This window comes from Eretmochelys imbricata, chromosome 5 (assembly GCF_965152235.1).
Source record: "Eretmochelys imbricata isolate rEreImb1 chromosome 5, rEreImb1.hap1, whole genome shotgun sequence".
NCBI classification, from domain to species: domain Eukaryota; kingdom Metazoa; phylum Chordata; order Testudines; family Cheloniidae; genus Eretmochelys; species Eretmochelys imbricata.
Window position 1 is genome coordinate 2,575,627 of NC_135576.1, and position 23,766 is coordinate 2,599,392.

Here is a 23,766-nt window from a genome sequence, read left to right on the forward strand (position 1 = left end):
CTGAAATGTTCCGTTTGACTGTTGCATAGTTTAAGCCTATGTCTTTTCACAGTCTGATTATTAGTAGAAATGGTAATGGCTATTTCAGTGGAAAGGGATATTGTGTTTCCCCATAGTGTCTGTAGCTTAGTCATTCAACTTTTTTGCATGAGAAGCAGAAGTTGATACTGTTTGGAAAAGTAAAAGTGACTAATCTGTTTTCATAGTCAAAGCGGAGTGAAAAGTGAAACAATCAAATAGCATAAGCAATGAACAGTTAGAATAGAAAGATCCTTTCCATTTTAATCTGAGGGGTTAGCAACTCATGCAAACGTGTTGTGGGAGTCCTGTTGCTTGAGACTTCTAAAAAGCAGAGTGAGCTAGCACCCTAACATGCATCATAGGGGACAGCCTTGCATTGACTTGAGGGAGGTGAACTAGATTATCTAACCGAGGGAAAACCTGTAAATGGCTCTAAATCACAGCAATGTCCTTTTGTGTGCACAAGTTGTGGAGGGTCAGCTGCTGCTGCAACTGAGTTGGCTCCTAATCCAGCACTCCCCAAATGTTGTTGGGTGGGCATCTGAGGCTCCTGTTGCTTGCACAGGATTTTCAGGAGTGAGATCTAGTAGATTCTTCGGACTCTGCAAAATATATTTTTTGGTATCTTTGTAGAGGACTGAGGTGCTTTCTAATGGAGTACCCCAAAGTGGCAAGCTTTGAACAGCACATGGGAAAAGGTGAAATCTGAGCTGATCAGGCTGTGTAGCTATGATACTAGATTGAAAGTAAAGATGGGCTTGAGTAGAGTACATAGCTGATGTTTACAGCTGTAACAATTACTTATGACGTGACTGTTCTTCATAACCAAGTATCTTCTCTCCTAGATCATTCATCTCTTACCTCCTAAAATTTCAAATAATCTTTTCTAAATCCTCTGTCTCTCAGCAGCTAATCATCTCTCCTTTCATCCATTTATCTTTACCTAGGTCTCTGTCCGGTGCCGCCTCTTGAGATTTCATTCCAAACCCACAATCACTTCACTTGGTCCCAGAGGCCAGAAATCGCTGAATCCTCCTTGGCCTCAGACTTGTTCTTGCTTATCTCCTTTGGCTGTAAATTTCCTTTTGCATTTCTTACTTTGGCCTTGCCTCTGCTGAAATCCTGATTCCTGTCTTTATCACACTTCCATTCTTAGTCTCTGAATTCCTCCTGCCTCTGGGCCACTTGGTCTCTTCCTTTACTCTTCAACTTAATTCCTTCTCTATAAAACATTAGCTAACATGGTATATAAAGGGCGCTGTGCAAAGCAAGACTTGAAAACACTCAGGTGAACAGTAGGACACACTCTAGGTGCAAGCGTCTTCTAAGTGAAATTGACACGTCTCTTGTCACTTGCTGATTCTAGTGAGATCTTAGTTTCACAACTGCTCAGTAGCTTTTGCCAAAGTGATTAGGAGCTGGAGCTCAGTTTTCTGGTGTTGCAGTCAGGAAGAGAGGGATTTTCTCTGCCCCCTTTACAGCCTTGCCAGCAGCAGCTGCTTGTTAAAATGAAAAGTAGCTGTTGAATCTTCCAGCTGCCCAGAATGCACTAGGTAAGAACTGGGGAGGTGGACAGATACTTGTCCACTTCACTCTGCTGCTTGGGAAGGAGGCTCTGAAAGAACAAGGTTTGGGAGCAAGAGTGGGAAGCTGCTCTTTTCCAGCAGTCCTAGTGGGAAGGGTGGAGAAGAACAGAGGAAAATGAGCAGAGTGAAGGACAAGCCCTAGGGTGGGTGTCAGGGGAGCTCTTCACATACTCACAGAGCAGGGTGGATGCACCCTGGGGTTTTCATCCTGGCATTGGGAGTCCCTGTATTTTGTGCCTGCCTTTCCTTGCTTTGTGTATAAGAATGAAATGAGTTGTAGCTTACCGGAATCTGCTTGTGTTTCAGCATCCAGCCCTGCCCAGATGTGAAGTATGGCAAACGCATACATGTGTTACCGATTGATGACACAGTGGAAGGGATCACAGGGAATCTGTTTGAGGTCTACCTCAAACCATACTTCCTGGAAGCATATAGGCCAATCAGAAAAGGTAATGACACCTACTCCTAAAATCAGGGGGAAAGGTGAAAGATTGTGACACACTTTGTAATGAGACTGACCATAAGGAGAAGAGCTCCAGAAACTTGCCTGGGTCTGTACATGGCATTAGGGTAGCTTGAGTCTGACTGGTGTCTTTGTGACTACGGGTATGTCTACACTGCAATTAGACACTCGCAGCTGGCCCATGCCAGCTGGCTCAGACTAAGGCACGGTTTAATTGCAGTGCAAACTTCTGGGGTTCGGCTGTAGGACCCTGCGAGGTGAGCTGCAGTCCGAGCTCGAAAGTCTGTACTGCAATGAAACAGCCGGGCAGTCCGAGCCCTGGGTGCCTGAGTCAGCTGGCATGTTCCAGCTGTGGGGGTTTTTTGCAGTGTAGACGTACCTCCAGTCCTGCTGTGCTTGGCCTCACTTTCGCCACTGAGGAGCAAGTAAGTTGCCAGCTGCTGGCTGGCTCAGAGCAGCCTAATGGTCCTCTAGCCACAGGGTTTGTGTGGCTCTACAGCTGCTTGGTGCGCACGCCAGAGAGGGTCATGTGAGGCTGGGGAGAATCTTGTTAAACTAACTTCTTTTTTTACGGGACTACAGGGTGGTTTGATAAAGGCAATGGTGTTGACACAATATTCTTAGGCTTCTTTGATTTTGTATGCCACAACATTGTGATTAAGAACCTAGAATGATATACAATCAACATGGTACACACTACATGGATTAAAATCTGGTTAACTGACAGGTCTCAATGTAATTGTAAATGGGGGGTCGTAACTGTTGACTTGGTATGTTTGTAGTGGGTCCCGCAGCAACTGGCTCTTGGCTGCACACCGTTTAACGCTTCTCCCAGGTCACTGATAAAAAACAGAAAATGATCACTGATAAAGTTTGCAGATGACCTACTGGTTGGGAGAGTAGTAAATAATGAAGAGGGCAGGTCAGTGAGACAGCGAGATCTGAATTTCTTGGGAAGCTGGGCGTTAGCAAACAGTAAGTGCTTCAGTCTGACCAAATCTAACGTTGTGCGTCGAAGACCAAAGAGCACAGGTCAGACGTGCAGCAGGGGGGGCTCTACCCTGGAAAGCAAGTAGTTATGCAAAAGAATTGGCGTTCGTGGTGGATAAGCAGCTGAACATCAACTCCTGGTGCAGCGCTGGTCCAGAGGGTTAATGTAACCCTGGGATGGATAACAGGGAAGTTCCTTCATGGGGAACAGAAACTTGACAATAGATGGCTCTTCAATCTAGCAGACAAAGGCAGAACAAGAGCCAATGGCTGGAAGTTGAAGCCAAACAAATTCAGACTAGAAATAAGGTGCACATGTTTAACAGTGAGGGTAATTAACCATTGGAACAACTGACCGAGGGTTGTGGTGGATTCTCCACCACAAGCAATTTTTAAATCAAGATTGGATGTTTTTCTAAAAGCTCTGCTTTAGCTCAAATATGAAGTAATTTAGGGAAGTCCTAGGGCTGATGTTATAAAGGAGGTCAGACTAGATCAGCGGTTCTCAAACTAGGTCGGGACCCCAATGGGGTCGCCAGGGCTGACGTTAGACTTCCTGTGCCCCAGGGCCAAAGCCGAAGCCTTCCCCCACCTAGGGCCGAAGCCCAAGGGCTTCAGCCCTGGGTGGCTGGGATCAGGTTACAGGCCCCCCGCCTGGGTCTGAAGCCCTTGGGCTTTGCCCCCCTTCCAGGGTGGTGGGACTTGGGGTTTTCCCCTCCTCCACCCAGGGCAGCGGGATTGGGCAGGCTCAGGCTTCAGTCCTGGCTGCTGGGGTCATGTAGTAATTTTTGTTGTCAGCAGGGGGTCGTAGTGCAATGAAGTTAGAGAACCGCTGCACTAGATGATCACAGTGGTCCCGTCTCATCTTGTAATCAAGCCAAGGGATCAGAGAAGGGAATATGTCAAACTAAGTTATCTGGCCAGTCAGGTTTTCTCCCCTGTGGTAGGCACTACACAGAGCTAAGTGCCTTTTGTATGGGGAATTGTCCTGCTCTGGGATTCAGAACTTCCCACTTCCCCTGCCTACTTCTGGTGCTGCTGGCTAAGAGTCCCCCCTCCCCAGGCCAGTGCTGACAGCTTGGTGATGGGAGGGGAAGGCCGTCTAGATACCATACTATCTCTCAAAGTCCCACGGAGTGAAGATGGGGAGAGGAAGGGAAAGTGAGAGGAGAGACAGGAGATGAGTGGATAGGCTGCACTCCCAGGTTTGAAATTTGAATTCTGGCAGTCACTTGTTTTGCACACAGGGAAAAAAAAGTAAGGGAGAATTGGTTGGAATGACCTTCTTTTCCTCCCCTCTTCCTCTGCAAGTGTAACTGACAGCATGAAAGAATTTAGTTACTGTGCATTGAGGATGGGGCTCATTGAATTGGTTTCTTCTGGCCACTGCATTGTAGTTTTGGCGTTGGGCTTTCTCTCATCCCACTACTAGCTGGTCAGTTTGGCCGATTTCCTTTCTGGGTCTGATTCCCAGTATAGCACTCCCTTCCTCTCAGATCTGCAATTCCTGTGCCACCTGTGGGAAGGCCAGGCAGCCTGTATTGGGGATCTGTAGTCACTCACTTTGAGAGCAAGCATGATGCTGTTTGCACCCTGACTTACGTGGTGTTGGTGAAGCCTCCCCCAGGAAGGCATTGGCAGCTCTATAGTCCAGGTCTTACCTGTGCAGGTTATTTCACTGTCTTCTGAGTGGAGAACTCTTCTCTCCTCACAGCTGTTGACATTATTCCTGATCAAAGTTTTGGAAACGTTAACCACACGAGAGGCGGTTTGACACGCTGACAGTTACAGTAAATGCCGTGTTTGGAATAAACACGGACAGCGTTGGTAAATGGCAGCTATGGGCACCTCTTTTTATTACCAAGTACATGCAGCCTGTCCCATTGGGCCTCTCTGGTAGCATGAGGACTCTGACATTGTACATGCTCTGGTAACTGCAGGTCATTGAAATGTGATGGTTTTTCCAGGTGACATCTTCCTTGTGCGTGGAGGGATGCGTGCTGTGGAGTTCAAAGTGGTGGAGACAGACCCAAGCCCTTATTGTATAGTGGCTCCAGATACAGTGATCCACTGTGAAGGGGAGCCCATCAAACGAGAGGTAAGCTGAGCCCCAGCACCTGGTTTCTCCCACAGTACCCTTTTTGCAGAAGGGAATCTATTTCTGGGGTGTCTCTGTGTGCTTGCTGTGCAGATTTCACACTTCCCTTTGGAGCATCTAATATTAACCATTGTCATACAATGGTCTCTGTTCTGGAAGCTTAAATTCATAACTTTGCTAGACACTACAGATCACGGATTTAAAAAAGAGACCGGATTTATGGCTTAAGACAACAATCTGTAATCCGCTAACCCTCTTGTTTTGTCCTATGACTGCAGAGGTGTTAACAGACCACTTCACCTTGAATGGTCTCTTACAGCATGTGTCAATTACTTATACTAAACGATTTGTTCCACCTTACGTTTAGCTATGACACTCTTTGGGCTTGTCTACACTTAAAATGCTGCACACTTCAGTGCAGACGCCGCCTATGCCAACGGGAGGGGTTCTCTTGTCAGTGTAGGTAATCCATCTCCCCGAGAAGCAGTAGCTAGGTTGACGAGAGAATTGTCCTGTCACCTAACACTGTCTACACCAGGGGTTAGATCGGTTTAATTGTGTCGCTCAGGGTTGTGGATTTTTCACACCCCTGAGCAACGCAGATATTCCGACTTAACTTCCTAGCATAGACCAGGCTTGAGTCCCTTTCCCAGACCTGAAGAAGATCTTTGTGTAAGCTCGAAAGCTTGTCTCATTTACCAACAGAGGTTGATCCAATCAAAGATGTTACCTCACCCATCTTGTGGTCTGTTCCTGCAGTTCCTATGGTCTGTAGCAGATAATGTATATGATGTGGCTGACCAAACTCAACTCTTTTCCTGTCAGGAAAAGGAGTGGATGTGGACATTAGAAAAGACTTCCAAAAGTGTCTGGTGGTTTTTGTTTGTTCATTCGTTTGTTTTTTTGTTTTTTGGGTGCCCAATTTGGGATACCTAGAGGGGGCTGATTTTTGGAGAGCACTTCCTGCAAATCAGGCCACTATACGGTGTCTCGGGTTGGCCATTCTGCATTTAGGGTAGGAAACACTGAAGGTACTAGGCATATGGTCCCTACCTTTCATTAGGCACAGGTGCCTTTGAAGTCTCATGTTGGAGAATCTAGAGTGTGAGCCCATACAGCTGATGGTGTCTGCAGCCACTCACCTAGCTATCTGCTGGAAACCATTCACATTACTGTAAATAACTGCGGCTGAGTACAGATCTCTGAATAGCCACGAGACCTGGAATGCTGCCACTAACACTGTGGGGTTTGAATGTTACACTGACAGCATTAGCTAGAGCTGGCTTTGAACTTTCTGCAGCGTTTGGTATCTTTACCTTCCATACTGTGTGTGAGTCAGTCCTAAAATAAGAGCCTCCCATGTGGTGCAACTGCCTGTTAGCCGAGGTGCTTTGAATGGCTTGACTGAAATGCATCTGCCTAATTCCTTAACTATAGCAAATCCCTGACGTTGGGCTTCCCTGCCTAATTTCATCGCCAGGTTAGCAATACTAGAGGGTTGCATGCTTTGGTACTTATGCAGACCCAGATGGTGGGAGGGGCAGGAATACAGCCTTCATCCCTGAACTTAGAGCTTTTTTACAAGAAACTGCCACTAAGCCTACATTTGATTAACTTGTTTAAGCTACTTTGCTTTGTTTTATCAGTTTCATATCAGCTTCCCCTTGACAGTACCCATTTGCTGCTACTTTTCTGACTGTCACCACAAGCAGTAAGGTTCTTCCCACTGGTGCGTAGACCGTTCCTGAAATTGGACATGTTCTTCAAGTGGCAGACAGAGACATGCCATTGAGTTGAGCGTTAGGTGTCACTTCACTCAGCCAGTAAACTGTGGATCTTCAACCAGGCCTTTAGCTTGTGCCAGAGCCACTCAGCTCTGAACTGTGCCAAGAGTGGAAACAGTCCCATAAATGGTCCTTGATGTCATGTAGGAACTTACTGTAAAGAGTTCAGTTTTGCTAGTTGGTGATATGCTCTTAGTGTAGTGACGCATCAGGTGCGATGATGCCAAGGCATTTGGATCCCACAGTGATGGACATGGCATAAGAGCTAGAATAGTCTTTGGGGCTAGCATCATAGTCTGTTGCTTGGTGCGAACCAACTCCCTCACAAGCCTGAAATGTATTGTATGTGGTAGGAGGCAAAGTACTGGCATGTGGATCTAATTCTGGGAAGGACATTGAAAGGGAAGAGAGACCCTGGCAGCATCCCTGCTCCCTTAACAGCTGCTAGGTGGTGGGAGGTATTTTGAAACCATTCAAATTTCACTTTTAAATTTGCTGGAGCTCCTGTGTAGCCACATCACGGGCTGTCAGTCAACGGTCTCCTCTGCCCAGTTAGGTAGCTTACTCAAGAAGCTAGGTTTGTGGTCACGCCATGATTATATCTTGAGATGAATACTGCTTAGCAGTGACATACCCTTTTCGCTCTCTGAAGGGAGTTACAAACATTGCCCCTCTCAGCACCTCACCATTTTACAGCTGAGGAGATTAATGCTGAGACGCTGTGACTGGCCCAAGGCCACAGGCAAATCCATTAGAACTGGTTCCCAGTTTTGTGCTATGGCCAGTGGCCTGTGCTCTTCTGTAATCCAGTTGGAGGAAAAGAAAAGTCCTGTGGGGATCCCCACTGCTTTCTCCAGTGCCTAAGGGCTCCCAGATCCTGCTTGACTGAGGAGAGTGTTAAACTAAGTCTCTTGTTTCCCTTGTGCACTAATGACTTTCCCTGCTGGCAGGATGAGGAAGAGTCCCTGAATGAAGTGGGCTATGATGACATTGGAGGCTGCCGGAAGCAGCTGGCCCAGATCAAGGAGATGGTGGAGCTTCCGCTCAGACACCCTGCACTTTTCAAGGCCATAGGTGTGAAGGTAAGGGTCGACCTGCTAATCTCTGCAAGTGCCACATGAATGATCAGCCTAGCTCAGTGCTTGAAGCTCTGCTGGGATCTTCCTTCTTGGTCCAGCAAGAAGTTGGGAGTGTGGTTGGTGCTGGGGGGAAGTAACCCGTGACCTTTCTTGGTGACCTCAGGAGTCCCATTGCTAGCCTAGGTGTTCAGGCTACCACTCTGGTGGGTGCGGAGTGAAAAGCTAGAAGCCATGGTCTATTGCACAGTGCTTGTCTGGAGAGACAGTGATGTGAAGAGCAGAGCCTCGCTTTGGAACAGCCCTGCCACCAGTTGGATAGTTCTAGTTTCTGTGTACTGCAGAAAGACGTTAGCAGCGTTGATAAGACTGATCGTTGCTGCCTGAACTTGCACCAGAGCTTTGGAGTGAATGCGCTGTTCACATTCTCTTCAGGTTCATTAGGAACCTACATTGTCGTTTAAAATTAATGTGCTAACAAAGGCCCTGCTCCTTGTCCCCAGCCTCCCCGTGGAATCCTGCTGTACGGCCCGCCTGGTACCGGTAAGACCCTGATTGCACGTGCAGTGGCTAACGAAACTGGAGCTTTCTTCTTTCTGATCAATGGTAAGTTGCATGAATTCCTTGTGCCCCAAATCCCTTTTAAGCACTCATTTGAAATGTGCATCCAGCTCATGGGGACAGAAGGCATCAATGCTGTTTGTAAACTACCCTCAGCTGAGTGGAGCCACCTTCTTTTTAAGTCTTTCCTGACCTGTTTCAAGTATGCCTTGGGGCCTTTTGCAGCCTATCCTTGTGAAAACCTCTCTAGTGTCAGCGTGGAGTAAACTATAGTCTCCTCATAGACCAGAAGAGTTGTAAAGATGTGTTCAGATCTAGGACCTAGATTCTTTCGTCTGCTGAGGGGGAGTGTGGAGGTTGTGGGTTGACACATCTGGTTAGAAAATACATCAGCGAAGAGTTTCAGCCTGTGCCAGCATGTTTCATTCGTGAAGGGGTAATGCTACCTGGCTGGTCTGTAGTGGAGAGCCCTCTATGGTCATTCTTGGCATGGGGAGCTCCCTACAAGTGGAGGAGGAGAGCTGTTCTTGCTTCACTTCATACCAGCTGGAAGGAGCTTTCCCAAGGGCAGTATGTGAGACTTACAATCTAACAACAGGATCAAAACTCCTTATTAACCCCTTCATGGGATTGCCAAAGGGCTGGGTCAGAATGACCTGGGGCGTATAGGATATAGCCAGCAATGGCTAGGTTACTATAATGTTTTTCTGTTTGCTCAGCCTTGTGCCGCACGTCATACTTAGTGTTTCGGGGACTGGGGATATGTGCTTAGAAACTGCTTTTTCTTTCGATTTTGGTCAGATTGCATCAGACTTTGACCTGGGAGGGTGAAAGCAGCCAAATGGACCATGCAGTATAAGAGTGACCAGTGTCTGGAGTTGGCAAGCTCAGCATCTTTAGAGTGACCCTAGTTTGCAGGGGCTGGAGGACATTGTGGGTAATGCGCTAGCTCTTCCTCTAGAGGCTTGAGCTCCCATTGCATCGCAGAGTAACTACATAGTAGGTAATGACTTAGGGAGGTGGTGGAATCTCCTTCCTTGGAAGTTTTTAAGGTCAGGCTTGACAAAGCCCTGGCTGGGATGATTTAACTGGGAATTGGTCCTGCTTCGAGCAGGGGGTTGGACTAGATGACCTTCAGGGGTCCCTTCCAACCCTGATATTCTATGACTTTGTCTTTGAATGGGAGTACCCAAACTGCAGTAGCAGAGGGTGCTCTAGGGCAGGATCTGGGTGCATCCACAGAGCTGCACAGGGGAAGCCTACATGAGTACTGGCTCTAGTCACGGCTGTCAGTTCCCCTCAGATCCTGTAAAGAACGTTCAGTCCTGGGGTTCCATTGCCACAATGGTGGGTGCAGTCAAAAAGAACTTTAATAGAGTGAGTCAGTAACACTTGTCATTGCCTGTTGTAGGAGATCTCTTATCCCCTCCCTGCCCTCCTCAGGGGGTACTTTTCTTCCTTCTGGAATTCACATGCTTACAAAAGGTCTGTCCTTACTGAAGTCTCTTCAGACCGTCCGCAGAGGAGCTAGTCTGGAAAGCTGACTTGTATTACCCGTGTACTGCAAACCCCACAAACAAAAGGCAACTGTAGTATATGGCTCTCTCTGAATTCTTTACCGTGTAATTTGGTTGCGGCTCTTTCAAGTCCGAACTGACGCCCGCAATGTGCAGTGACCCGATGAGTCCTCAGGAGAGGAAGAGGCTGAGCAGAAGGGAAGACCGAAGGTGGCTCGGTCGTTCTAACTGGATGTAGGTAGCTGGTTTGGAGACTCTCTGGGCTGGTGTTAGAACGCAGCTTTGCTGCTGCTGTGGATTCTGGCCCTGGCCGTTCCCAGTTCTCTTTCGAAATGCACGTTCCTTTGCAGGTAGAAATGTAACTTTTGCTCTTAGCAATGAGCCGCTGAGTCACAGGTCCTGTTGGATACTTGTTTCCCCCAACCCTGTCATCTTGCTGCTGTTTTCCAGGTCCTGAGATCATGAGCAAGTTGGCTGGTGAGTCTGAGAGCAATCTGAGGAAAGCTTTTGAGGAAGCTGAAAAAAATGCGCCTGCCATCATCTTCATCGATGAGCTGGATGCCATTGCTCCGAAGAGAGAGAAGGTAAACAAGGAGTCCCACTCCTGCGTTCCCACAGCCTGTTAGCACCAGGACTTGAGTGTAGTGCAGAAGCAGTGTAGATGCATCACGCTAGCCGAGTGCTTGGGTTTTGATCTGAGTTGGGAAGAATCCGAAGACTGGGGCTGGCACAGAACAGCAGGTTTCCGTCGGGCAGTGTTGCCGACCTGCTTCTGTTGGGTCTCTTGCTAATCTGCTGTTTCGTATCTCTGTAGACCCATGGAGAGGTGGAACGTCGCATAGTGTCGCAGCTGCTGACTCTTATGGATGGCCTGAAACAGAGAGCACATGTGATTGTTATGGCAGCTACCAACAGACCTAACAGCATTGACCCTGCACTCAGGCGATTCGGTAACTGAGTTTTGCTGCCTTTTTGTTGGTGCATCCAGTGCTTTGTTACAGGTGGTACTGGAGTGTTCCCCGGTTAGGGCTGTGAAATGATTGATTAGACACCAATAACTTTGTAGGTCTGATTAACAACTTGCTGACTCATCTCTTCAGAGCTCATGGGAAACTCATTCCTGGCTTCCAGCATTTGGTATCACACTTCGTGCTGCAGGGTTATAAACAGCAGAAATTGCAAAATGCTGTAATGATGGCTAAGGCAAGCCTCTGTGTGAAGTAGCCATTTACTGTTAAACAAAATTCCACTGGAAACCTTGAGGGTGCTTTAAAGACCATCTCTAGTAGCTGGTCACTTCAGACAGGTTCATCCCTTAACTTGTAGTAAGCTCCAAATTCTTGTACCTTAAATTCAGGTGTTGAGACACGTCCAGTGAATTTTCAGAACTTTATGCCAAGAACGAATGTCCAGTTTGCATGAGCAGTTTCTGCCAGGCTGCAGCTGCAGACTAGTGGAACTTGCATGGGCAAATGGCCAGTTAAATGCACAACTAGCTATCTGAGTGCACAGTTTTGGTGATATTGTGCAGTTGTGGCATGTTTACATTTTTGCATGTGGCTATTAATTTTTATTGCAGTAGTGGCCGTCAGGGATCGGGGCTCTTTCATGCTAGGCACTGTAAGACCCTTCATACATAGCTTAGATACTACAGTGATAGGCATTGTAGAAGGTTATGAGAGAGATTTAAATCTGCCTCTGAATATTGGAATAGTCCCTACCTGTGCTGTGCATGCATGGGTAGAAATGGAAAAGGAGTCATTCTGGTAAACAATGTGTGTTTTAATACAGCAAGATGTATACACCCGGAAACAAAGAATGTAAGCCAAATTTATGGGATGGGTGACTTCTATCCTCGGAAGCAGGGACTCTGAAAAAGATTTGGGGGTGATGGTGAATAATCAGCTGAACATGAGCTCCCAGTGTGACTCTGGCCAAAAGAGCAAATGGGATCCTGGGATGTATCCACTGGGGAGTCTGGAGTAGGAGCAGAGAGGTGATTTTCCCACTGTATATGGCACTGGTGCGACTGCTGCCGGAATCCTGTGTCCTATTCTGGTGCCCACAGTTCAAGAAGGATGTTGGTAACTTGCGGAGGGTTCGGAGAAGAGCCACTAGGATGATTAAAGGCTTAGAAAACCTGCCTTATAGTGACAGACGCAGAGTCCAGTCTATTGAGCTTAATAAAGAGAAGGTTATGGGGTGATTTGATTACAATCTAGAAGTATCTAATGGGGAACAAGTATTTAATAAAGGGCTCTTCAGTCTAGCAGGGAAAGGTCTAACGCGATCCAGTGGGTGGAAGTTGAAGCTAGACAAATTCAGACTGGAAATAAGGGTCAGAGTAATTAACCATCGGAACAACTTACCCAGGGTTGTGGTGAAATCTCCATCACTGACCATTTTAAATTCAAGATGGAATGTTTTTCTAAAAGTTCTAGGAATTACTGTGGGGCAGGTCTCTGGCCTGTGTCCTACAGGGGGTCAAACTAGATGATTCCATTGGTCCCTCCTGGCCTTGGAATCCACGTATCTGTGGTGCTGCTTCTTTCAGAAACAGAACAGTGCTGGGGAGGGGGAGACTTACCTTCACAAAAGCGTAAATCACTCTAGAAGAATGACTGAACCAATCAATGCTCCTCAACATTTATAATCTGACTTATAATCAAATCAGTGCTCTCACTTGCCCTGACAGGCTGAATCTCTCCCTCTCTCTCAGATCTCTCTTGGGTTTTTTAAAGCATCCATCACTGTAGTTCAAAGTACTGGGACCTCCTGGAACACGTGTACAGTCCTCATTTTGCTTTTCAGTGGGACCACAGGCAGGGGAATGCTGTAATCAGAGCTTACCTACTTCCAGAGAATTTGGCAAAGTGTGTGTTTTGTGCTCCTCAGGTCGCTTTGACAGAGAGGTAGATATCGGTATCCCTGATGCCACCGGCCGCCTGGAGATTCTACAGATCCACACAAAGAATATGAAACTGGCTGACGATGTTGATCTGGAGCAGGTTGGTAGCATGCTTTCTGGGAAAGCCTTGGTTGTACCAGCACACCGGTGTTCTCATTAAGGAGTTACATAATGGATGAATTGTTACTGTTATGGTGATGTAATTTATCCATGCGATTGATAGGGCAGGAAACTGGATAAGCAGGGAATCTTTGGCCTTAATTCTACTCAGCCAGCTTGTGACCCAAAGTCACTGCCATGTGAAAGTGGCGTGGCTGCATAAGAATGTATGAACGGTCGCATTGGGTCAGACCAATGATCCATCTAGCCTGGTGTCCTGTTTCCAACTATGGCTGGTGCCAGGTGTTTCAGAGGGAATGAACAGAACAGAGCAATTACTGAGTGATCCATCCCCTGCCGTCCAGTCCCAGCACCTGGGCTTCGGGACACCAAGAGCATGGGGTGCATCCCTGACCATCTTGTCTAATAGTCATTGAAGGACCTATCCTCCAGGAACTTATCTGATTCTTCTTTGAACTCACTTATACTTCTGGCCTTCCCAACATCCCCTAGCAATGAGTTCCACAGGTTGACTGCGCGTTGTGTGAAGAATTATTTCCTTGTGATTGTTTTAAACCTACTGCCTTTTGATTTCATTAGGTGACCCCTAGATCTTGTGTTATGTGAAGGAGTAAATAACACTTCCTTATCTACCTTCTCCACACGAGTCATGATTTTACTGATCCCCCCCTTAGTCACACACCATTGATTTATATTGTGACGTTATGATATTTTTGTCTTATTATCTGACCTTTTTCTAATGGTTCCTCACATTCTGACGGCTGCTGCACACTTAGTGGATGTTTTCAGAGAACTATCCACAATGACTCCAAGATCTCTCAAGTGGTAACAGCTAATTTAGACCCCATTATTTTCTATGTAGAGTTGGGATTTTGTTCCCCAATATGCATAAATTGCTCTTAGGCCAGTTGGAGGAGTGTTGTGTTACCATATCTTCAGACTCCCCGAGTTGGCAGTCTTATGAGAAGCCAAGGATTGAACGGACCACAGACTGAGTTATCTGAGTGTTTGGCAGTGTGCACGAGAAGTGGTGCAGTGCACTTGCAGTGTCGGTCCTGTGGATAGAGGACACCTATCTCCAGGGCTGTCATTTTGCCCCCTTTCTGAATTAGTCCTAGTTCCAATCCCATATGAAACGTAGCTTCTCCCTGCCTGCTGGCTGGGGTGCTGTGTGTGCCTCCTGAACTTACAGCAAAGCATCAAGGTTCCTGTCCCCCAGAGGGTTACTGCATGTCTTGCTGGCTGTACTCTTGGGCAGAAAAGTGGGGCCCAAATTCTGCCAGTGTGACGTGTTTGCACATGTCATGGCTGATGCATTGCTTTCAGGTGGCCAATGAGACCCATGGCCATGTTGGTGCTGACTTGGCTGCCCTTTGCTCCGAAGCTGCTCTTCAGGCCATCAGGAAGAAGATGGATCTCATAGACCTGGAGGATGAAACCATTGATGCTGAAGTGATGAATTCACTGGCCGTGACCATGGATGACTTCAGGGTAATGCAGAAATGCTCAGTTTGCTGCTGGCACAAGTCTCTCTCTGTTCATTACTGTCTTAGAACAAGTGAACGTAGCATGTAATTCACGTGTTACCCTTTCTCTCCTGGTGCTAGTGGGCTCTGAGCCAGAGCAACCCCTCAGCTCTGCGGGAGACCGTGGTGGAGGTGCCGCAGGTTACCTGGGAAGATATTGGTGGTCTAGAAGATGTCAAGAGAGAACTCCAGGAGCTTGTGCAGGTGAGGGCTGGTGTGAGCAATTGCTGGCTGTCAGCTAAATTGCTTAATTAAAAAAATCTACTGAGAGATGCCAGTGTGGGCTGCAAATGGAGAGGGTTTACCTAAAAAGGGTTTCTGATCAACCTTAATCTCACAGGCCACCTCTTCCCAAATATTTTCACGTGGATTCTGATTTCCTCACACTTGACTGTAAACTTCATGCTGCTTCCTGTCAGTTTTAACAGTGTGGTGTGCACGGGGGGAGGGGAGGGGAGGGTTGTGCGCATACTTTGGGGACAGACGCTTTTCTGTCCTGTTCTAAGTTGCGTCTACACTGAGCTTTCTTGGCAGATCTTGTGTTGGGGTTAGCAGTGGTGGAAATGCTATTGTGGGTGGGCATTCTTGTGCTCTTGTGTCATGTAGATGGAGACCAAGAGTGGGGAAAATTGCTGAGGTCTCAGTGTAGCTAAGACCTTCGTATCCAAGAAACTAAATGCCAAAAGCAAGTGCTGGCTCTGCGCTGTCAGGGCGTGTGACGTGTTTGGTCACGGGCTTCCTACTATTGTGAAGCTTTTCCTACGAAGAGACGCTGGAAATGCTCTGCTCTATTAGCCCTGAGATGCCAGGATCAGGGCGGTCTTGTCATGCCCCTATCTTTGGCTGCAGATCACTGACTGCAGGGCAGATGCTGAAGACCCATCACTGCCCTTTTATGAAATATAAATTGGAGACTCTTATCCTGTCGTGTTCTCTAGTTTTAAGCCATCCCAAGTTAGTGTTAACCAAAAGCTATCCCCTAGCCCTGGTGAACTGGTGGGACTGTCCAGTTTCTGGTGGACATCACTGTCTCAGGAGAGAGACCCTGGCTGAATGGGCCACAGAGACTGAGCTTCCATCTCTCCCCTCTAGCGCAGTCCCTGCAGGGCAGAGATGAAGCACACTGGCAGGAAGCTGGCCCTGCTGCTAACCAGGCAGTGCCTGGCCTGGGGATAAAGAGGCTCTTCGAGCCCCAGGACTGTTGATGAATGGTGTTAAACATTGTCTTGAAAACTGTGTTAGAATCTAGCAGTCCGAACCCTTCAAGTTTTGGAGCTTTAGCCTCTCAGCTGGCAGGGTCAAGGTGTGATCCGTTGGTCTGGCTCATTCACTGAGGGCTGATGCTAGATTTCTCCCTTCTCTAGTATCCTGTGGAGCACCCAGACAAATTCCTGAAATTCGGCATGACTCCATCCAAAGGGGTCCTGTTTTATGGGCCACCTGGCTGTGGTAAGACACTGCTGGCTAAAGCCATTGCCAATGAATGCCAGGCCAACTTCATTTCCATCAAGGGGCCAGAGCTTCTCACCATGTGGTTTGGGGAGTCAGAAGCCAACGTGCGTGAGATCTTTGACAAGGTAAGTAGCTTTGTTTCCTATTAAGGGTTTTAATGTTCTGTCCCATCTCCCCAGAGCATCACCTGTGCTGAGCTGGCCCCAGTGCTATCTTGATTTTGTCACATGGTCAGGTGTTGCCTCCTCGTGTCGTGAGCACACCCCATGTTTCTAACGTTAGAAAACTAATGACCCTTCCCAATAATGCGAGTCACATAGATGTAATAGACTTGCTGCTGCTACTCCCTGAGCCTGTTGGACGATAGATGCTCAGATATCCTGGCGATGGGTGCAGGGTAAGGACCAGAATAGAAGGGAAGCAGGGTTGTTCAAAGGTAATCCCCCACCCACATAGAACTCTGTTACATGGGACGTCCCATTAGCTACTCTCAGCCTTCTAGAAACCTGCTGAAGGCTGGTTCGTCTGGCAGGCTCTTGTTTTCGAGGTCCTCAGTCTTGTCCAGCAATACACCCAGCTTAGGGAGGCCACCCACCTTCATGAGTGTCTCGTTTCTCAGTGGAAACGTGAGCCTCTGCCCGAGCTGCATGCTCGTCTTGGGAGTCTGCTTTCGGAGCATGCTGCCTGCTGTGGGAATGGGGAGTTGCAAGGGGAGTGAAATCTCATGTAGGAAGAGTGCCAGTCCTGCCAGAATACTTCCCAGATTTTCTCTAGGCCTGGGAGTCTCCAACGTTCTGCTGGTTAACGTTGCTCCCAGTTCTTGGGGAAACGCCTCAGTCTATTGAGCGTAAGTGTTTGTGATGTAAATCTGGGACAGCCAGAGAGCCGCTTGTCTAAGCTGCCCTGAGGTCCAGCAGCATTCCAGCACCTCTCGGTGTATGATGAGAGAGGGCTTTTATTTGTCTGCCAAAGGCCAGGAGATGCTTCAGGTGAATTCTAGTGTGATCCTGGCACTTGCTGTTAAGTGCACAAAGGAACTGTGTGTGTTTGCCTTGTGCAGGCCCGCCAAGCAGCACCCTGCGTGCTCTTCTTTGATGAGCTGGACTCCATTGCAAAGGCTCGAGGTGGGAACATCGGTGATGGTGGGGGCGCCGCGGACCGTGTCATTAATCAGATTCTGACAGAGATGGATGGCATGTCCACCAAGAAGAATGTCTTCATCATCGGTGCTACCAACAGGCCAGACATCATCGACCCGGCCATCCTGCGCCCTGGCCGCCTGGATCAGCTCATCTATATCCCCCTGCCTGACGAGAAGTCACGAATCGCCATCCTCAAGGCCAACCTGAGGAAGTCCCCCGTTGCCAAGGCAAGGCCTGAGCTCTTTGACCAAGGCTGTGGTGTTCCTGGGGTCTGGTGAAAATGGACCCCAAAGGAGCAAGGGGAACGGCAGAGAGGCCACCGCTGCTGTTAGCGCATGAGCTGCCATCCCTGCTGCTGGGGGATAGGGAGGGAGGGTGGAGTTTGGAGTCTGCATGCCAGTGACTCCTTGGGTGTAAGGGGCAGCTCCCTAAAATACAGCCACCCTTCACGGGGCTACCCCCCAACGCCTCTAAAGCCTGACTCATTGCGTTCTGGGAAGGGGACGAGCTCAGGTTGGTTCGGTTCTCTGTTGTGAACACAAAACGGGACAGGGAAATCAAGCGAGAGCCACAAAGGTTAATTGATGGAGCCCATTTACTGAGCTCAGGCTGTGGGCAACGGGGCCACAGTGCCTGCCTCAAGGAGGCAAACCAAACCGAGCAGCCCTGTCCAGGAGTGAAGGGCCCACGCTGGGCCAGTGCTGGGGTTCCCTAATATAGAGCATATCTTCCCTGTGGGCTATGGCTGGCTGGCGGGTGATAACTGAAATGGTGCATTGCTCTGAGCAGCATGGGGGACTTAAAATAAGGTTCTTGTGCCGTGTTTATCTCCATGCCCTCTGGGGTATCACTGCTGCACTCTTTGCAAATGAGATCCTGGGCAGTCACATGACCCGTGCCCTTCCTTACCCAAGGGCGGCATTTCCCTAGCACTCTGGCGCTGAGCTGGGCTTCCACGCTCCCCTGTGGCTTTGCAGTTCTGATGCTGTCACACCGTGAGCCAGTGACTTCGGGGCTTTGCTGGCTGCAGCCTAATGTTGCTTCAGGCGATCCCCAGCACTGACATCTGACCCCTGGAGCCATGCTGCATCCAGCTGCCTTTCCTGGTGGGGAGAGCCGTACTAAGGCACCTGGAGCTGCCTGCCCAGGTTCTGGTTGGGCACATGTGGGAAGGCGGGCCTGCCTTTGCTCAAAGCTGAGCTGTAGGAGTCTCCTGCTGTAGGGTCTTCCCACTACTGGCCAATTCTAGGAGGGCAGCCTGTTGCCTCGAGGGCACATGACACCTTGGTATTAGCTGGCAGTGTAACATGTAAAGAATGGGCCGTCCTGATCCTCCTACAGGATGTGGACCTGGAGTTCCTGGCGAAGATGACCAACGGCTTTTCAGGAGCTGACCTGACCGAGATCTGCCAGCGTGCCTGCAAACTGGCCATTCGCGAGTCCATTGAGAACGAGATCAGGCGAGAGCGCGAGAGGCAGACCAACCCTTCTGCCATGGTGAGTGAGACTGCGTCTCAGTGCTGCTAGAGAGAGACGGGATGTTGGCACAGGTATCCCCAGGCACCCCAGAGAGGTGGGCATTCCCCAGCCACGGAGCAGGGCACTGAACGTGGTCACGTGAGGTGCCCTTCGCAGCAGGTGGGTTCTTGGCTCTTGGCAGCCCAAATGCTGGGCTGATGTGGGGGAGGGCCAGGCTTTCCCACTGCCAAGGGGACCCTTCCCTAGGGTGAGGTCACTTCTCTGCTGCAGTTTCCCCTTTCCAGTTGCTCCCGCTGGCTGTATCAGAGCATTACCCAAAGCAGAGCTCTTGGGTGCTTGGCTGGGGACAAAGTGCTGTTTTCAGTGGGAGCTTGGGTGCAGGGTGAGCTGTGGTTCTGTCTCTGCTCCGTTGCAGGAAGTGGAGGAGGACGACCCAGTTCCGGAGATCCGCAGGGATCACTTTGAGGAGGCCATGCGCTTTGCTCGCCGCTCTGTCAGTGACAACGACATCAGGAAATACGAGATGTTTGCACAGACTCTACAGCAAAGCCGCGGCTTCGGCAGCTTCAGGTAACTTGGGGGGCAGGGGCTAGCGGGTCGCTAATGATGAGCAGCTTCAGCTGTGTCCTAGTGTTTGGGGAACTGCGTTCTGTCTCCCCAACTCTCCGTTCCCCCAGCAGTGCCGGTCGGTCAATTCCTGTCAAAGCCACGTGCTGTTAAACAGCAGCTGGGCCCACCCCAGGGTGGGCTGCACTTGTGTGGCAGGCGCATTGTAAAGCGCTGTGGGACTTTCTTGGAATGCCGGAGCTGTAGGTCTCAGTTTCTGCCTGCGTTTAAAAAAAAACAAAAACAACCAAACTTATCAGCAGTGTAAGCGGAGAGCACAATTTCCTCCGTTTGTCTCTGAGCCAGGGGACTGGTGTGGCGGGGAAGGCGGCGGCTTTTGGGCAGAGCTTGACTGGTGTTTCTCTGCTCTCCCTTCCCGAAATGCTCTGTGCAGATTCCCGTCCGGTAACCAGGGTGGCGCTGGCCCAAGCCAAGGCCCAGGCAGTGGCAGCGGGGGGAACGTGTACAGTGAAGACAATGACGACGATCTCTATGGTTAACCTGCTGCCCTCTGCGGACCAAACTCCAGACCAGGCCATGTTGTGCAGGGAAATTCCAGCGTTCAGTGGACTATCGGCTTCTTCATTCCTCAGTCAGAACAGTGTAACTGCACGTCAGACTTTGTACAGGGGTGTCTGTTGCAAACACAATAAATTACAAACCGGTGTTGTTTGGGAGGCAGACAGTGAATTAACCAGGAGGGGAACTGACTTAATTTCTGAGAAATTTCTGTTCTAGTTTATGTGGCAGAATCAGCAGCTTTAGCAAAGGGTACAATGCTAGCCTGTATAAAAACCACAAAAATAATAAAAAAACAAAAAAATTCCCATAAAATTCCAACCAGGCCACAGCCCTTCCTTTGTGTGACATGGCCGTGGCGTAGCCAGCTCTGTCACCTACAACTTCTGCGTCTGCCTCACTTCTCTGGCCTTTTCACCCCCCTTCCCTGTGCTTGGCTGGGAAGATCTAGCTGTGTTGACGCAGTGAATGTTTGGAAATAAACTTACCCACTTGCAAGCGGTTTCTTAACCCAACCCCAGTGAACGTTGAGTAAAAGTGGCCCCTGGGGACCAGCAGGTGCTGAATGTTCCTTCTCAAAGTGGGTGTGAGGCTGCATCTCTCTTCCCAGCTGCGACCTGTGTTGGGTGCAGTGTTGTGGCTCATGTCCCTGTCTGTCCTGTGAGCTCCCATGGGCCGGCCTTTCTGAATGTCAGCCTGCTGGAGATGTGACTGCCTGCACCCCCAGTTAGCTGGCTGGGTGCGATGCATCCCACTGGGTGCTCAGGGGCTGGGAGTGCAGCACCTCCAGCCCATGGACAGGAAATAAAGGAGCGTCATCTTCCTTGATGCCCCAAAGCAGCTCTCCTGCGCTTGTCAGGCTGCAGAGCAATTCGTACTCGCAGAGGGACCCGCCTTCCCCTTGGCCTGAAACCAAACCCAGCCAGGCCCTTCTATGGCCGGGGAAGGGTTTAGTTCTTTGTTGCCAACCTCGCTCTCATTGTTCCTCTTACCAGCCCACCAGGGCTGTCCTTTGGCTTGGGCGTCCTTCCCCTGCCTGGCTTGTCCTCCCCTCTTCCAGCAGCGCAATGAGATGGACAAGCCCTGTGTCCCCTGCTGCTTCCCTTTGCAGGGCCTTAGCTGGGGAAAGCACTGGCATGGCCTGCCACTTACAGCGCATGCCATAGGGTGCACTCACTGCTCCCCCCATCTGGACCAGAGGGCTGGCTGCGATAGAGCTGGAGAAGGGTGTGGCTCCTACTGGGCTCTGGGTCTTGAGTTCTTCACTACTGCGTGCGCAGAAAGCAGCCTCTTTCTCCACAAGCCTGAGGCCGTGAGGTTGGACACTTGGTCTTTGCAGTTCTAGAGGAGAACCCGCCCTACGGTGCTGAAAAGCTACAGAGCCCAGGCGTAGCCACCTGCCCTGTTCAGTCCCCTTGCCCCATGTATGCCCACAGTAGCGCACATGGTTCAGGAGAGGTTTGCTAAGCAGCAGCCTGCACTATTGAACACATGGTGCTGGAAGGTAGCTGGCTGTAAAGGAGGGGGGCTCATCACACAGTTATCTGGCATGTTTGTGATGGGGAGGTGGGGGCAATGCAGGCTGAATTCAGAACCACTCCTGGTGTCATGAGTATGGGTGTAGGACAGCTGTGTTCCTGCACTTCCCCACACAGGTCCACCGTGTTCAGTGCTGGGCAGCAGGGGGGGACCCCAACAATGAGCAGGCGCTGTGTCCAGCTAGCCTAAAGCAAGATGGGGGAAGAGAAAGCACTGTGATAATGGGCTCAGGAGCTGAAGGATGCAAACACCAAGGAGAAAGGATAGGGGCAGGGTGATGGTGTGGGTGTACCGGGGAGCAATGCATGGCTAGTGAGAGCAAACGGAGCTAGAATAGCATGCTCCAGGTTGCAGGCTGGTAGTAAGAGTGATCAGGTTTGGGCTAGTTCCCAAGGCTGAGGTGGAAGCTCAGGGTATTTAAATTAGGACACAGATCTGTGGACCGGACTGCCAGGAACAATCCTGCACTCCCCCTGTCTGACTGCTGGCACGGCCCCATTGACCTTTCCCCAACCCAAGGAAGGGGGACAGGCCACGTGGCCCATATCCTAGCACTGATAGGGTGATCAATAATAACCCCCATGGATCTGTCAAAAACGAGTCATAGCCAAACCAAGCTATTGTCCTCCTCTGATGGGAACTAGCTACTTCATGGGGCGAAGCAGTAGACGTGAGACAGCTTTTGAGGTCTTTTGACACAGTCTGATCTGAGAGTCTCATAAGCAAACTAGGGAAATACAGTTCAGATGAAATTGCAATAAAATGGGTGTGTAACTGTTGAAAAGCTGTACTCAAAGAATCGTTCCCTAGGGGTGCTCTCAGACTTTGAGGAAGTAGCAAGTAGGGTCCTGGAGCGGTCTGTCCTGGCTCCAGAATTATCAATATTTTCATTAATGACAGGATGACGGCAGAGGGAATATGCTTACAAAATCAGTGGAGAACACCAAGCAGTGAGGGGTTGCAAGCACTTTGGAGGATGGGATTAGACTCTAAAATGAGCTTGATAAACTGAAGCAGGGGGTCTGAATTCGCTATAATAACAGTCAAGAAAAACAGGTGCAGAGTATGACAGTTTAAGGAAAAATCAAATGCAGAACTACAAAAACTGGCTAGGCAGTTGCACTGCAGCATGGGAGCTGGGGGTTACAGTAGCTCACAAATGGAGCCAGGGGCCAAAAGCGTGGAGCTGGGGTTAAGGCAAGAACAGTCAGTCTGGGTGTCATATGTAAGGCCTGGGAGGTCATGGTCCCACTCTCTTGGGCACTGGGGAGGGGAAGGGAGCAAGAGCACTGTGGGTTAGATATTAGGAAAAACTTCCAAATGCACAGGGTGGTTAAGCACTGGAACCGGCTGCTTAGGGAGCTTGTGGATACTCCATCATTGGAGGTTTTTAAAACCAAGTCATAACACAAGAACTGGGGCGGGGGGGGGGGTGTCACCCAATGAAATTAGTAGGCAGCAGGTTTAAAACAAAAGGAAATACTTCTTAACACAATGCACAGTCAACCTGTGGAACTCCTTGCCAGAGGATGTTGTGAAGGCCAAGACTATAACAGGGTTCAAAAAAAAACTAGATAAATTCATGGAGGATAGGTCCATCAATGGCTATGAGCAAGGATGGGCAGGGATGGTGTCCCTAGCCTCTGATTGCCAGAAGCTGGGAATGAGTGATGGGATGGATCACTTGATGATACCCTGTTCTGTTCATTCCCTCTGGGGCACTGGCCACTGTCAGAAGACAAGGCTCTGGGACTGAGGGAGTTGGGGGGGTGAAGCTGATGTTCTTAGCTGTTCTTCCATCTCAGCTGGGGTCCCTGTCCTTGGCCAGACACAGCCTGCAGGTCAATGCCTGGCTGTGCGGCTGGGGAACCAGGAGGGCCTTGGCCCCCTCAAGCCCGGGATGCTGTTCTGAGAAGGATAGCTCAACAGAGATGGGGTCCAGCTCTCGAGGATGGGAAAGAGGATCGTTGGACAGAGAGTGGCTAACCTAGTGTGCGGGGCTTTAAACTAGGTTTGATGATGGCAGCAAGAGGCAAAAGCCCCCAGGTGAGTCCAGAACACGGAGAAGTGGGTGAGAGGGAGACAGGAACTCAGACACATCTTTGAGCTCATACACTAAGTCAAGAAGTGTGGGGAATAAACAGGCCAAGAAATACTAGGGAATAATCACACTGACATAGTTGGCATCTCAGAAACATAAGGGGGATAATTCACATGACTGGAATATTGGTACAGAAGGGGACAGGCTGTTCCAGCAGGGAAAAGGGGCTGGAGGTCTTGTCTTGATCTCCCAGCTGTATTACACCTGCACTGAGGTTGGGATAGAAGGGGGAGGCAGACCTCTGAAAATCTCTGGCAAAGCAAGAAGAGAAAAATCCA

At 49.5% G+C, this 23,766-nt stretch overlaps 1 protein-coding gene across 1 annotated transcript in view; it reads left to right on the forward strand.

Annotated features, from left to right (window-relative positions):
• VCP (valosin containing protein) overlaps positions 1–20,163 on the forward strand; it is a 31,844-nt gene extending 11,681 nt beyond the window's left edge. The window contains exons 4-17 of the mRNA XM_077816589.1: positions 1,914–2,056; positions 5,028–5,158; positions 7,893–8,024; positions 8,522–8,624; positions 10,547–10,680; positions 10,911–11,046; positions 12,992–13,104; positions 14,451–14,615; positions 14,732–14,854; positions 16,015–16,227; positions 17,163–17,471; positions 18,586–18,741; positions 19,139–19,293; positions 19,724–20,163. Coding sequence (XP_077672715.1) covers positions 1,914–2,056; positions 5,028–5,158; positions 7,893–8,024; positions 8,522–8,624; positions 10,547–10,680; positions 10,911–11,046; positions 12,992–13,104; positions 14,451–14,615; positions 14,732–14,854; positions 16,015–16,227; positions 17,163–17,471; positions 18,586–18,741; positions 19,139–19,293; positions 19,724–19,829 — 2,119 coding nt within the window. The 3' untranslated portion in view covers positions 19,830–20,163. The remainder of the gene's footprint in view (positions 1–1,913; positions 2,057–5,027; positions 5,159–7,892; positions 8,025–8,521; positions 8,625–10,546; positions 10,681–10,910; positions 11,047–12,991; positions 13,105–14,450; positions 14,616–14,731; positions 14,855–16,014; positions 16,228–17,162; positions 17,472–18,585; positions 18,742–19,138; positions 19,294–19,723) is intronic.
• The last annotated feature ends 3,603 nt before the right edge of the window (positions 20,164–23,766 follow it).